Genomic DNA, 16,777 nt, shown 5'->3' on the forward strand with positions numbered 1-16,777 from the left:
TTTGGACCTAGCTCCACCAAATTTGGCATGGTGGTGTAGTTTGACCAGAATTAGGTTTTTGCCTAGGTTTGAACTTTGTTAGGGCCACACTCTGTCACATAATCACTAAAAAAAGTACATAGGTTCCAGGGCTGTCTCCATTAAAAAATTTCTGTACGCCAAGAACCTGTGAAAAAGCTACAAAAGTATCCTTATAACTTCTGTCTGAGCAAACTTGATGACTCATGCAAATTCATATTAAATCTAGAGCCTCAGTGTTTGCATGCAAGGGGCATAACTAGAACTTTGTGGGCCACTTAGCAGGATCTTAAAACGCCCCCCCCAGATTTAAAAAAAAAACCCCACATACATTTGCCATTACATATAGCCCATTCATGTTATGTCACACAGAGACCATTCAGGTTATACCACACAATAGTACCCCTTGTACACAGTATGCCACGCAGTAGTAGTGCCCCTTATACATAATGTCACACAGTAATGCCCCTTAAACTACACAGTAATGCCCCTTACACATAATACCACACAGTACTGCCCTTTACAGATTATGTAACATAGTAGTTGTGCACCATATAACACATTATTCCACACAATAGAAGTGCCCCTTACACATTATCCACCCCCAGAAACTCACCTCCCTGTGCCCCTCCAACAGCCTCTCGCCTTCCCCTGTGTGTCATCAGCAGCCAGCAGGTGTGGATTTGGGGCCAGGCCGCTAGCTAATTACAGCTGGTGCAGAAGCAGACATGGTCAGACAAACGCCGGCGCAAATTGAGTCTTGCGCAGGGGCAGTAACATGCCACAGAGGCAGCTCGGACACCATAGCAGCCGCACCCCTTGCACCCACTGATGTTACTCCTCTGTTTGCATACATGTTGGCAAACAGTGGAGTCCTTTCGGGATCAAGGGAATGGGGTTATGGGCAAGGACATTGTAAACATATAAAGGCTGCAGGTGTACTTCAGGATCCAGTCTTCAACCCGGGCAACATCGGGTATCCCAGCTAGTATGAAAATTGATCCAATAGAATTATTTAATCAGAGCAGTATATGTCTGATGTTTAAATGATGTTATATTGTATGTTTTTTTATATTGTTAATACATGTGTATAATTTTATATTGAAGTTCACCTTGTAGTATACGTTATATTTATTTTTTATTGTCCAGTTCCAGTTGCTTCAGTTGGCGCAATTTGAGGATAGCTGTATGTGGACACATCTATTCTGTAATTATACTTAATCAAACCCTATGTGTCAAGTCCTGACAGAACACAAGCAAGCTATGTATTTGCAGAGATGGTTATAGTGGATTAACCATGCAATGGATGTAGCTCATAACATCTGTGTACTGGAAGTATGTGCCCTTATAAACACACATTGTATATTCGAATTGTGCTCTAGTATAGGCTACTAACTACATTTTACAATACAATTCGAAATGAATTTGTCTCTTTCTGGATGTTTTGGGTACTGTTTGTGATTGGGGTGATTCTAGCACCTGAAATGTGAACATCCCAGTGTGGTGATGTTAATGGCAATTGGAATGCACTTACTAAAAAAACAAAGGCAACAATTCCCAGAATGGATTGGACTTAGAAATGGACTTCCTTTCATTTCCTTCCTAGAGACACATGTTTTCTTATGTCTAAGTCAGGTGGGATTCAGAGGTATGCATTTTTCTTGTACACTTCCTCTCCTTACAATAGGAATTTCATATTATATCGGGGTTGTTAGTGAATTTCTCCTAAAACATGTAACATCTAATTTTTACTCCTTGGCATGCAAATATATTTTCATATGACATTACTTGATCAGATCTAAAACATTAACTGCTACAGGGTGGGCAAATTGTTAATCATTGCTATGTTCCCAGTATGATTATCTGATCCACCTTTGTTCAAGTGTAAGTAGGTTTACACATAATTATTATGTAGGATGTAAGTAGGTTTGCTACATAATTATTATTATTATTATGTAAAAATTAGCTCAAATCAATTGTGCAAATAATGCTACTTTCATGACATTTTATTTACACATAATGTTGCTTAAACATTACTCTTTAATTTGTAATGTATATATCCTTTTATCAGGATTTTTAGCCTTCATCTTTGTTTTCAAACCTGAGTTTGTAAGCTGCTGTAGACTAATTAAGGTTAGCACTGTGCTGAGTAGCCAAGGAACAGTTCTGCTGCTTCAAGTAATACAGTATATTGACACTTTCCCTGCCTGTGTGAGGAATCCAGGATTTGCACTTCCTCCAGCTAGGTAACTCTATTAGTCTCCGATATAAAGACCCAGGAACCAGCAATTTTATTCTACCAGTTCCTGATCATGTTATATAAAGTATATCCTGTGGGTTATCTGTAGCCTGTCTCAAAGGAGTAGAGTGATTCAAGTCAGAAGAAGAACTTTCGTAAACCATTGGGGCTCCAAACATGTTTTAAATAGTAAGTACTTGCCAGAGACCATTAACAGACTCCTTTGTAAGTGAAACATAGTTTGTGTGTAAATCCCAATGGGAAGTTATTAGAGAATGAAGTGGAGGATAATATAATCAGAAATCTCTTTCTCAACCATACTCTGGGGAATCTGCTCGGACACAGTTGTTCTTTTGAGCAAATCGTTAAAGTTCTTCTTCCCCATCTACCTAGAGGAGCATATACACTTTGCTGTAGTTGTGGTGCCATTCAAGACTGTTCTACTTAATTCTGCACAGTCCCAGGTTGCACACTTTGTTTAATGTCCATAAAAAAAACGCAATTAGACAGAAGGCTTACAGTATCTGTGTTGCCAGAGAAATCTGCAGTAACTTTATACAAGCCGCAGAAAATCTAGATGTAGACCAACAAATGAGCACAGCAGACTGTTCGGAATGTATGTAGCATCTCGATGTGTTCTGCAGGCTTGTGTCACAAATAACTGCTTTATTTTAAATCATAGAATCTCTGTTGTCAAGATACTGTACCTGCTGGAGAATGTACATTAATTATAGAGAGACTAGTGTGAATTAGAGAGCAAGATGACAGAATGCACAGGTCCCTGTTGGTAAAGCTGACAGATTTTCATATTTCTGAAGCTAACCAAGAGAGACATATCACAAAAAGGTAATTTGTTAAAGAAAACATAGTTCTTTTCTATTGTGAATGGCAAAAAGTGTAATCCTAAGGATAGCCTTCTATGTAGTATATGGAGAATGTGATGTAAGTGAAAACTAATACTGTGAAGTCCTACTCTATTCTCTGAGAGTATGTCAGTAATATATTATTTAATAATGGTGATGCTTTTTTTCCGTACTGGAATATCATAAACCTGATTTATGTGAAAGTGTCTGGCATCATGTTTATAACCACAATGCTTAGAGATTAAGATCCTCACTTAATAATACAGATGTAAGCAATGCATCTTTGAACAGCTCTTTCATCCCCTGCTTGGCATTTGTTTTCTTCCCTATTCTGCTTGGAATCAGATAGTACACGAGTCCATTACCAAACAACCATTTTCACTGCCTCACAGAATGTCATGGCAGAAAATAACCTATTGGGTCCTGTATAATACATACTGTACGTTTTTAAGAATTATAAATCTCCAAGATACATATTACCCTTTCTGCAATGAATAGGGTTATTTTTATTATTCTTATCACCAGCATAACTTAATGTCATGTATAGTAGTAACCATTATGATGTTCCAGTTGTTTAATATGAATGCACTTGAACAGTATGCTACAAATGTAGACAACAGTTGCTGTGACAGTTTTAAAGTCCACTTGGTAGCATTTTGGCAGAGAACTTCTATGAATTTCTAATGATCTGTATACCTAAATGTCGCTATTTAGCGTTGTAAGTCGCACAATAAATAATTGCTTTCCGGACTTTGAGTGTGGTTCCAAAGCACAAAAAGTTATTATTAATACAAAAAGCATTTAGTTACACGCTGTGATCTAAATACAATTAGCGCAAATGATTATACATAAACAAGGTACAGTCGATACATACGCAAGCGCACTGGTCCCAGTTACAGTCATCAATCGTGAGGTCTGTGGTCATCCCAGAGAATGGCTACTGACTGGGACCGGGACACAGGCTATATACCCTAACAGATCATGATAACAACAATGTAGACAGACAAACATAATTCTATTGGTTCTTGCTCTTGGTCTTTGTAGTACGCTGTAGTTCATAGGATAGTTCACTAGGGGTATGTTCCAATTCTCCAGCTTACATTGTCTTTCTTTAATTGATTTAAACTAGATAGAGACACTACATTACAGTGTAACCAATAATTTCCTATATTCCATAACCATCGAACGCAAGTTGCGACTCCCTCGCTGATCGATCGGATATCTGTAAATAAACAGTGTGTCAGTTTAGTACCAAACATGCCATGTCTACCATGTTGTATACCATTAATATCAAATACATACATTTTGCATCATAATTAATAACTGTAATATAAACCATAATGTGCAGGAACCTTTTATGAGTGCGTGTATATTTATGATTATATATAAGTATGCGTTGTGTGTCTTCATGCAGCATAAAAGGTGCGCGGTGTGTGTTCATGCAGCGTAAAAGGTGCGCTGTGTGTGTTTCTATTTATAATTGCAACTATATATATATGTATATATATATATATATATATATATAGATATGTGTGTGTGCACGCATTGTGGATACCCATGTGATCGTTTAAGTGATATATATATATATATATATATATATATATATATATATAGATATATATACATACACACATAGCTTCAAACAGTAATATTACTTCTGTCTGAACTAAAATAATGACAGACAATGGAGTTTGTCCTGTTCACAGGTGGAGCAAGATTTGGCAAGAAGTCTGATAACTTTAACAAAAGGCTTTCATATGTTTATTCAGAATACAATTGTCAGTCCCTCTTAATGACATCAGCATGGGACACAAGGCCTACAATTTCTAATGATAGCTAAATGTCTGACAATTGTTTCTAAATCCACATTCAGAACACTCCCTCTGAGCATATCAGTGTCTGTGTTATACTTCAATTGCCACAGACATACTGTTTCTATATGCGAAGTAAACCCTCACAGTATCTTTGTGTATTCCAATTACTAGTCCCAGACATGTCCACAAAATTTGTTTGTCAGCACTGAATATATAAAGTATTTAAATATATGTGTATTCATGATTATGTAAAGACTTTAACAGTGTGCAGTAACACGGCAAATGTACACAATGCTAAAATAGTGCCGTGTCAATAATATTATACTGACTACGCTAGATGGTGTTGTGCAAATATTATTTTTACAATTTAGGTCTCAGCCAACCATCCGGCTTCGACATTTCATATACATATACAGCACCCTCAAAGGTTTTGGGTTTGCCATAACCACTCTCAAGTCTCTTGGTTTGGATTTGCTTTTGGATTTTTTTAATCATTGATAAAAAAAACCTACTAAAATCATGTAAGTTTGACCTGTTTTTGTTCTTACAGTCTTATTAACATCAATAATTCCAGTCCTTTCCCATCTATTTTGACCACCTAACAGCACTTGAAGGCAGGAGGGAGGGAATTAAATGCAATTCAAAACATTCAAGATCTGTTTTTTTAAATCGGAGTTCCGAATTGTGAGAAGACCTGAGTCATGACTTGGTTCTACTCGGAGCCCCAAAGTGATACCAAACTGGGACTCTGTTTAACATGGAACCCCTAAATTCAGGTTTATTTGTTTTTTTTCAAAAGACGAACCCGATCATCTCTAATTGGCAGACACATGAGACAGGATGATTTTGTGGCAAACCTTTAAGTTCCTTTAACAGGCACGAGCAGTATACAATTTCATGTATCCAATACAAAATACATACAGTCCTCAAGGCACACTAATACCTCTTTCAGACTTAAGATCCGGGAAATTGCCGGTTCTATCAAGCCGGTAAATTCTCAGGTCTCAGCCCCGACAGCTGGGTTGTGGACTCGGGATATCGTCCCATGTTGTTTCTTTTCACACATACCAATATCCCGGGTCGATGCATGTTTTTGTGCAAAAACCCAGGATTTTGATGTATGTGTGAAAGGGGATATAGGAGTTCTGATTTAAAGGATGGCCACACTTAAGCACAGGTGACTTAACTAGTACCTTAGTTATTTTGATCTAACCATCTGTTCTCTAGTATGGGTATCCTTAAAACATGGACTGTTAATGTGCCTTGAGGATCGAGGTTGGGAAACACTGATGTATATTGAATACAAAAAAAACCCATACGCGTGTACAAAACTCTTATAGCAGGTAAAAGTGTTTTTGTCACAAAACAAAAATCATAGAACACATTTGCAGTAAAATTGATTTTGAGGAAATATACTTAGGGGGGGGATGCGATAAGCTGTTTTTTTTTTTTTTTTGTGAAAAGTTTTCACCGGTGCTAAATTTTCACAAAAAATGTGCATCACAAAATCCTCTTAGCCTCGGCTTTTAGTAAGTGTGAGTTTTCCATAGCACAAAAACAAAAACGTTTTCACCACCTCCTGAGCAGGTGAAAAGTTGTGCAAAACCCCTATTTTTTGGGAAAAAATGTCGGGACTTGGTTCAGAACCACTTCATGACTAATTACTGTAGGTCATTTTTTTTAATTAGCTTAATTTTTCCAATAATTATGTAATTTTTGAGGTGAAATAGATCAAAATGCAGGAAAATGGGTTAATTGATGTGGGACAGGTACAGTATATGGGGGGTGCTGTATGAATAGGACAGGTGTTTTTAAGATTGCATGGGGTTGTTAGAGGTGAATTTTGAAGTTATTTAAAAAGTGTCTTTAACCACTTAACTGGCTAATATTCTGGGCCCTATTCAATTGCCGGCGAAAAGTCCCAGACTTTTCGCATGTCAGAGTTTTCGCCGTCTTTGCTTGTTTTGCCACCAGAAAAGTTTTGCCTGACAAAACTCAAATCGCTGAAAAGTCCTGTCAGATTTGGGGAAATCATCCTGACACCCTCCAAAAGATGCACTGACACGAGGGATCACAATGGATACCCCCAAATAGCCCTGCTGAAGGTATTTGGGGTGCTTAAATGCATTCAATTGGTGCTATTTAGCGTCTTTGCACAAGCATTTAGCAGGGGTTTTTTTTGGAAAAAAGAAGTGGTCTCAGCTAACTTGGGGTACATAAAAATCGGTGCAAGCATGGTTAAAAATCGCTAAAGTGATGTTTTAAAAAACGCCCCTTCAGCAAACGCCTGTAATAAAAAAAAAATCTTGGGCATACTTGGGGGACCCCCTGGAGTCTATTTCGTTAGTTTTAAACTTTGTCCCCCAACTTCGGTTTTTTACGCCCCCAAAGAGTACTTTTTGGGGTGATCTAATGTAAATTTTTTACTGTTTTTTGACACAGTTTAACTTTGGGGGACTGTCCCAAGGCTGCAGGTGTGTTCCCGCAACTTTACACCCCAAACCCCCAATTCTGCACTTTTTTCTGCCTCCATTCATAGGCAAATCATTTCCGCTGGTTACAAGGTGCAGACATTCCGCACCGGCAAAAAGTCTTTGCAATTGAATACGGAGGAAAGTTTACACCAGGCGAAAACTTTTCGCAGAGAACGGCTTTTCACCGGCGATTGAATACGGCCCCTTGTTTAAAAATCGCTCAGAAATTGACATGATTTTATTAAAATAATATATATTTTTTAGTTTGAAACAGTATACCATTAAAAATAGCACATTTTATAGTATGCTGTAGTGATGGCCACCGACGGCTGTACCATCGATGGTTGATGGTTTTAAACCATCATTAGAAAACCATTGATGGTTTATCCGTCGATATTTGAGTTCTGCAGCTGCCGATGCTACTTTGGATGCTGCTACTTTCTGCTTTTGCATGTAGCCCACAAGTGATGCACAGCTTTATTTTTACACTGCAATTTAGATGTCAGTTTGGACTCCACCTCCCAAATCTAAATCTCTCTGCACATTTTACATCTGTCCCACCTGCAGTGCAACATGGTTTTACCAAGGTGCAAAGTTACTTGCTCTTCCTTATGGTGCGTACACACGGGACGATCTACAACAATAACAATATAGTTGTACGATCTCCCGGGTGTGCTGGATGATCGATATCGATCATCCAGCACACCACCAGCGATGGCCAACGACCTGTGATCACCGATGATTGATATTGTTATCGTCCTTTTTAATCGTACCGTGTGTACGCACCTTTACTCTATTTCCAAATCTGAATCATATCCTATGTCAACTTCATGTTTTCATTAACAAAAGTTTGAAAACCAAGAGATCTGACCTGTGCCTAGAAAATAGCCCTCATTATATGGCCTTATCAGATTACCCAGTATTGTGCAACTCCAGAGTTAAATCTATGTATACATTTTGCTACATAATAAAAAAAAATGTAAACCTGTAATCAAACCATTTATTTCCTAAGCTTACAATTCTGATTTGATTTGAAGTAAATGAAAGAAAAATTAGCAATCAGCTAAAATAGAGCCGTTTCCTTAGAGAATGCAGGTGCACTGGCAGTTCTTATGCAGCTTAATTCCCAATAGCAACTATATAAAGGTGCCAATCTACAGCACAATCATGCCGTCATACATGGCTAATATTGCCCATAGTGTGTCACAGCATTCACTGAAGATAAACTCAACTGAATGAATTGTCATGTTGGTAATCAATACTCCATTGTGACACACTTTGTTCCTGCTTTGACAAATGTCAGACAATAAATGCACTAAAGCTGCACGTGATTTTAAATAACCACATATATGTCAGTTTGTGACAGTGACCAGAAGACACCTTAGACTTTCTGATTGTCTTTAGCTATGGCCCATTGTTTCTATTAATAATTCCATCGGCACAATATGCAGTTTCCTTTATGGGGTTTTACTGTTTGTCTCTACCTACTAATTTTAGTCCAGTAGCCGAGTTCTGGGAATACATCTGTGAATGTAGTTCTCTGTGGTTTGTACCCCCTTCTCTCTAAGTACTTTTTAAGCTTGTAAAGATGGTTAACTCTTTGGGGCCAATTTATTAAAATGAAGATAAATGCCCTGAAACGTAATGTTCATTATCACCACTATTTGCAGTGATTTAGCTACATTTTTTGTGGCTATTTTTAATGCCCCCGAGCCCTGACAGCTACTCTTATAAGCAGCTGTCCTGGCTAATTTGAAAAGCTATACTATGCCTGCAAATGACACCGGCAACATTTTACACGGCTGGGTTGTGTCCCAGCCGTGTTACTGCACATGCGTGGCCTCTTGCATTTACATCGTTAGAGCCGGAAGGATTTCATTGGATCCCTATTCACGTCCCAGGAACTCTTTCACTATATAAATATCAGTGTCTACAAAGCAAATGTTGGAAAAATAGCAGTTCTGTTTCAGGCAGATGGTGGGTGAAGTTCATTAAAGGGTTGAAAATATTCCCGTTTGCGGAGCGTATCTTAACATTTGTGGAGTGCAGCTTACTTGTGTTCTCACTGTGCATGCTCTGGAAATAAGCATATGTAAGTGTGGGTGATAGAGTCGTACACATCTCCACTTGTGACTAGAGGCATAATTGAGCTGTACAGATGTGTCCACATACATCTATTGTCCGTGCACTGCAAGTCGCGCTACACATAACACGAGAGCTCTGTGTGACTCTGTAGCGCTGAGCGTCCTTTTGTGCAACTTTTTACCTTCAAATGTATCTTATTTGCACTTGCGAATAGGTAGCACAAGCAGCTTCTGCTGAATAAAATGATATGCAGCATGCCTATGTTCTGCGAGCAACTATGTGTGTATGTGCATGTGAAATGCTACGATACAGTGTCACAGCCGCTGACACTGTAACGTAGCATTGTGCATGTAGCGCTGACACTGTAACGTAGCATTGTGCATGCAGATACACACACAGTTGCTTACACAACATCGTCATGCTGCATGTCATTTTATTCAGCAGAAGCTATTGTGCTAGCTATGTTCATTGCCGTGCAAATAAGACGCATTTGAAGCTAAAAAGTTGCACAGAAAAATGTGCTCTGCGATAAAGAGCCATGCCACAGCATGGCGTGACTAGAAGGCCTGTTTAACGCACAAGGAGGCTAGAAGTATGAGGACACAGCTGTAACTTCGTTCTCAGGTAGGCGCTGTTATGTGTAAGGGTGTCGTTAGGATTGCAGACTATTCAAAGTTGTTTGGAAGCATAAATATGCCTGTTTTAGATGTATCTTTAACATCAAGGTTAGGACTGGTGCAAGTGGGGACTGATGGTGACAATGGTCACCAAGCATGTGGAGAGCAGACGTCCGCTTGCAAAGATTTGTACTACCCTGAATATGAGTGAATAGACACATTAAGTTCTGTACACACAATGCAGGAGCAGTTACAGCCAACTTGCATTCAACTCCTCATCAGCACCTTAAGTTTTGTTGGGACTTGAGGTGTCTAAGGGTAGGCATATTGGACATTGTCCTCCAGTCTCCCAGTTAAGATGGAAACACAGTGCTGTTTGTATTCTGACCAATTTAAATGTATTTGTGAATTAAAATAACATTTATAGGGGTATTCAATATGGAGCGAAAACGCCGTGTCCGGCGAGGTTTTCGCTCGGATGACGTCATTTTCGCCGGTTTGACTTTTACACCGTATTCAATTTCAAAGACTTTTCGAACCTACGAAAAGTCTGAAAAAAAATGGGTATAACTTTTCACCACTGAATAGGTGGTGAAAAAAAGTGCAGAATTGGGGTTTAGGGGTGCAGGCTTAAAAAAAATAGCCTGCATCCCTGGGAATGTCATTTTAAAAAAAGGTTTTTAAAAAACTAGGGACATTCCAAAATAATTATTTAAAATTTTGGGTGAAAAAAAAGTGTTTAAAAATAGGGAAATCGGTTCAGGGCTATTCTGCAAGTATGCGGCAGGTGTATTCTTATTAGCGGCAGGTGCATATTTGCAGAATTTTTAAATAAAGACTTTAGGGACTTAAAATGATGCTAGTACCCATTTTCATGTACCCCAAATTTGATGGGACCACTTAAAAAAAAAAAACCTAAGTGCTCTTCTGCAACAGTTCTTCAATGTCGGGAAAAAAACACCTGCCGCGGCTATTTAAAACCCGAACCCCGACTTTCATTTGCAGGCTAAAATGGGGGTACCCATAGTGATCCCCCATGTTTTTACAGCTTTAAGGGGGTCCTACAATTTATTCCAGGTAAATTTCATTTTTTTTCGACAATCCTACTTCGCTGGGTCCTGTTTTCGTAGCTTTTAATTTGAATACGGGGATAAAGTGGGCGCGCGCCCGATACTTTATCCCAGGAAAATCTCCGATGTGGAGCGAAAAGTCCAGTACGGACTTTTCGCTCCCATATTGAATACCCCTCTTAGAAGCATGCCACTCTCTCTGGTAGGTTAGAATGAGTCAGAAACTTTTTGTATACTGTAACACCATTCTCATATGAATAATGTTGTATGATTCCACCTCCATTTTGCCTTTTGTAATTCAGGTTGTCCTGTGTATTGCGCTGTTCATACTGGAGCTAGTTGTACAGGTTACCAGAGTACAATCTACAAAGGGGATTCTTTGTAATAAACTCAGAATTGGTGTTGATAAGTCTCCATTTCCCAGGTGTATACATTTGTTTAAGTTTTTTTCTAGTGACAGACAATTTGGAGTTTGCTTACTTTTTGTAGCCCTAGACTGGCTTGATAATTATGTATTTTTCATTTTGGGAGAATGTGTATAGTTCTTACCAGGTTTAAGTATATTTATCCAGTTTAAGTTGTGTTACTTTGAGAGGAATCAACTCATTGTGCTCTATCCTTTTTTGTGGGATTTTTGGATTCTATCTGATCAATGCAATTAGGCACAATTAATTGGCTCCGTGAGCAGCTATATGCCATGCTTATGGTACCACTGGACTTGCAGATTTTTGTTCACAGCCCCTTAGGGCTAGATATCTCTGAATTAATCACCTAAGTTACAGGGTGCAGCATTGGGTTCACACCCTTCAAAATTGTAGTGGATGATAGCAATTCCAGTTTGTTTGTTTACAACTCTGTATATTTAATGCACATCGCTATGTGTCCAGAAGGTACAACAATACATATCCAGTTTTGGGACCCATCATTTAATGGCATGCTAATCTAGATTTCTTCTGTATATAAGTTTTCCTATGTCTGTGCCCCGCATTCAATTGTGAGGTTTTTTTTATGAGATTGAGAAGATACTAACATATACTACTAGTTCCATAATATATATATATATATATATATATATATACAGTCAGGTCCATAAATATTGGGACATTGACAGAATTTTCAGATTTTGGCCTCTATTCACTACCACAATGGCTTTGAAATGAAACAAACAAGATGTGATTTAACTGCAGACTTTCAGATTTAATTTGAGGGTAATTACATCCAAATCAGGTGAACGGTGTAGGAATTACAACGGTTTCTATATGTGCCTCCCACTTTTTAAGGGGCCAAAAGTAATGGGGCAAACTAAACAATCCTAAATCTAACTTTCACTTTTTAATACTTTGTTGCAAATCCTTTGCAGACAATTACAGCCTGAAGTCTGGAACGCATAGACATCACCAGATGCTGGGTTTCATCCCTGGTAATGCTCTGCCAGGCCTCTACTGCAAATGTCTTCAGTTCCTGCTTGTTCTTGGGGCATTTTCCCTTCAGTTTTGTCTTCATCAAGTGGAATGCATGCTCAATCAGACTCAGGTCAGGGGATTGACTCGGCCATTGCATAACATTCCACTTTTTAGCCTTAAAAAACTCCTTGGTTGCTTTTGCAGTATGCTTCGGGTCATTGTCCATCTGCACTGTGAAGCGCTGTCCAATGAGTTCTGAAGTATTTGACTGAATATGAGAATATAATATTGCCCGAAACACTTCAGAATTCATTCTGCTGCTTTTGTCAGCAGTCACATCATCAATAAATACAAGGGAACCAGTTCCATTGGCAGCCATACATAGCCACGCCATGACACTACCAGGCCAAAATCTGAAAATTCTGTCAATGTCCCAATATTTATGGACCTGACTGTATATATATACATACACAGTATGTATGCATATTCATATATATACTGTATATCTCTATGTATAATATGTGTGTGAAATTACCTCTTTCTTTCACTAAGAAGCAACCTTTGATATGTACTGTATACAGGGGGTATATATGCTGATATGATCTATGATATGTGTTCTAAAATGTCCATTCAATCTGAAAACCATGTCATACTTCAGTCTGTTACAGCTAAAAATTACATCCTGGCTCCAACTATTGTCTCTACATAGCCCATTCTATAATAGCCTCGGATTTACCACATTGTTAATGAAACTTACAGCAAGTTTAATTCAGCAGACTATTAGGAGAGATGTGTGCTGAGTCCCATTATATGAGCTCTGTATCTTCGCCTCCTGTATGATGTCACACGGGGAAGCCTATAGGCATATTTCTGCGACCATATAGAATCTTAGATAGAATTGACGAAGAGCATAAATTGTTTTATCTTTGCAAATCACACTTATTATAATACAATTTTGAGAGGAAAATGATATCCCCTGTGTATTCATGCATCATTAGCTTTTATGAAATAAGAATAAAAAGCAGAAAATAGTTTAAAATTATGGATTTTCTTCATGTTTTTCAGAATCTAATTAAATCTGTGGACACTGGTGAAACTAATTTGGAAGGAGCAGTGGGTAAGTGCATCTCAGGGCAATCCACAACATGAAAGCATTACTAGAACAAAGCTTAATTGAGTCACCAAGAGTCCTACTACACAACAATAGCTTTTTTTTTGTGACCAGGTCAACCTGCATCAGATGAACTAATCAGGACAGCTCTATCAGCGTTTGAAGCTGTAACACAGCATCCCGTCTTGTTGACACTTCACCACTCCCCAGTAAGTCTTGGCAGCACTTGAAACAATATTTTCCTACTAGTTGGAGCAATTCCCATAGGCCTTCCAAGCAATCACTAGTTTTTAGGGTCATGCTTAAAACTATTTAAGCCGTCATACATTTTCTATCAGCAGTCCCGTATTATGTAGCTCATTTGTAATATCACAGTCCTGCATCATTGCATCTCATATGAACATGATCTAAAATCATTAAAATAGCATTTCCATAACAGTGAAATAATTTAGTCTACACATTTTTTAATTATATTAATAGTGGAAGTCAATTAATTTACATGTGTTTGTGTGCAAGTAGAGCTTTTTCGTTAGCCAATTATATGAAAAAAATTTATAATGTATATAAAAATGGGCAAAAAATAGTCCACACGTCATTCTGACATTGTTACAAATATTATGTAATTTCCACATCCAGCCAGTAGATGCTTGCACATGCTTTGAACTTGTCCTTAACCAAAATGTCTAATGTTACCGCAGAAAAAATGCCCCTTCATTCTTGTTTGGGCCTATTGTATAAGCAGACGCATCCTGAATAAGCCATTGCTTGACAATTTTGTTTGCTCTGCTGCAATTACTTGAACCCATTTCTTTTGCTTTCCTTTTGCATTGCCTGACTTACTTCTGAATACCTGCTGTGTGTGCCAGCCAAGCTTAATCCTGACTACCTTCTTTCTTTTAGGACACCTAGTTTATTCCTAACTACCCTTTTTGTTTGTCACCACGACATACATGTACTACCCATTTGTGTGGCAATCCAGTTTATGTCTGATCATCCAGTTGTGGTATCCCAGTTTATGTCTGATCATCCACCTGTGTGGCTTCCCAGTTCATGTCTGATCATACACGTGTTGTATCCCAGTTTATGTCTGATCATCCAGTTGTGGTATCCCAGTTTATATCTGATCATCCACCTGTGTGGCTTCCCAGTTCATGTCTGATCATACACTTTGCAAACAACATTCACATCTGAATATCTGCTACTCTACACAGCTGGATTATATTTTAATACTCTGACTGATTGTAATCCCAGAAATAGGACACACTGACTGAGCTACTTTGTTTTATTGTCGGTGTACCAAATACTTAACTCAAGAGGTAGATTTACTAAAGCTTCTAAAACACACAAGTGGTGGTGTTCACCATAGCAACCAATCAGAGTCTGTCTATCATTTTCTAGAATGCAATAGGGAAATGATAGCTAGAATCTGTTGCTATAGGCAACACCACCACTTGTCTTTTAGAAGCTTTATTAATACTACCCAAAGGTGTGGCACAGGCTTTTGCAGATTTTCTGTAACTACTCTATAATCAACAAATTGGTTCCATTGCTAGTGGCACACGTATAAGCATTTGGGAATTTTCCTTTTTATTTAGTTTTGGCTCATAGTCATGGTTGCTACTGCTTGTGTAGCAGAGCACAGTTGCCTTTGCAAAGTGTCCGTATTAGTTGCAACAATTAATCACATCCTATAATAACCCCTTCGCTGAGGATTACGAGTGTGGCTTGTCACCTGCATATACCTTAATACTGCGGATAATGGGTCCCACTCATCTGCTGCAAATCTCCATTTCCTCACCAGCAATATTTATCGGTGGAGAGATCCAAGAATCGCAGAGCCAGTCACAGATCAGTGACTTGGGTGCGCATGTGCACACACTTACTATATTACATAATATACAGTATGGCCCAACCATTCCAAATTATTTTGGAGTAACTGTGGATCTGAAGGTGACCTTTTGGACTTGCCTGGTCTGATTGTAATTTTTGGATGATGAATTAATGCAGAACCAAGAACCACAAAGTATTTATTTGTGGTGTTTTTGTTGTTTTATAAAATATTTGCTTTTGGTTCACTGTCTGGAAATGTATAAAAAAAACAACAACACTTTTTTGCAATTTTCCTTAAATTGTTTTTGAAGCATTAGAATGAGTAAAAAGACTAATGCTATTTTCTGAGAATTCAAAAGGGAGATGAATCAAACCTTCGAGAGAGATAAAGTGGTGATGTTGGCCATAGCAACCAATCAGTTTATAGCTATTATTTTTCTACCACAATCTTTAAATGAAAGAAGCTGATTGGTTTCTATGGGGAACTTCTCCACTCTGTCTATCTAAAAGGCTTCATACATTTCCCCTTCTTCTGAAAAAATAAGCTATAATTCGTATGGGTACTTGGTAAGAAAAATCATTGATATTGATGTTGGAATGTGACAACCAAAAATGCAGAAAATGACCTCATCACAGGTGAGAAAACCTTCAGCAGCGATGGGGTTAAAGAAATTCTGCAGTAGTAAAGATATTATGTGCTTAATATGAACAAAGTCAGTTTGGTAGATACTCTTTATATAGAGATGCATATCTTTTATCCCTGGAGCAAGAAAATGCATGTTCCCCATATAAAACCTAGGTGTCAAGGGCAAGTTAGTGCTATGTCATCATTACATAACAGCCCTAAAATATACCACCGGAGGACAACAATAGAGATACATTGTTGTGTGCAGTTCTACACAGCAATATCCAATACATTGGTATTGTACTCTCCAGACAGAGAGAATGTAATAAATGAATACCCTGCTTTTATGCTTAATGTTTATAGGAGGGTTTTTGCCTTATAGTACATACTGAAATGTACATCAGGTAAATATGTACATTATAGTATAAATTATGCCATAAGAAGCGGAGAAGGGTTGGGTATGAAATCACAGCTGTCAGGATACCGCTGGTCAGAATACCGACAGCGGCATCCCGACAGCCAGAATCCCGACACCCATAAGGAAGACAGGTAAGTGTTATTCTAACCCTAACTCTCCCTCCCCTAGTGCCAAAACCTAACCTCCCCGCACCCTAAACCTAACACCCCC

General features: G+C 38.3%; 1 protein-coding gene across 2 annotated transcripts in view; it reads left to right on the forward strand.

Moving 5' to 3' along the window:
* ULK4 (unc-51 like kinase 4) overlaps window positions 1-16,777 on the forward strand; it is a 777,293-nt gene that overhangs the window by 352,209 nt on the left and 408,307 nt on the right. For both annotated transcript variants that reach the window (XM_088463894.1, XM_088463889.1), the window contains exons 26-27: window positions 13,649-13,700; window positions 13,809-13,903. In XM_088463894.1, coding sequence (XP_088320020.1) covers window positions 13,649-13,700; window positions 13,809-13,903 — 147 coding nt within the window. The remainder of the gene's footprint in view (window positions 1-13,648; window positions 13,701-13,808; window positions 13,904-16,777) is intronic.

Source organism: Taudactylus pleione, unplaced genomic scaffold (genome assembly GCF_031769625.1).
Source record: "Taudactylus pleione unplaced genomic scaffold, aTauple2 ptg000053l, whole genome shotgun sequence".
Classification (NCBI taxonomy): Eukaryota; Metazoa; Chordata; class Amphibia; order Anura; family Myobatrachidae; genus Taudactylus; species Taudactylus pleione.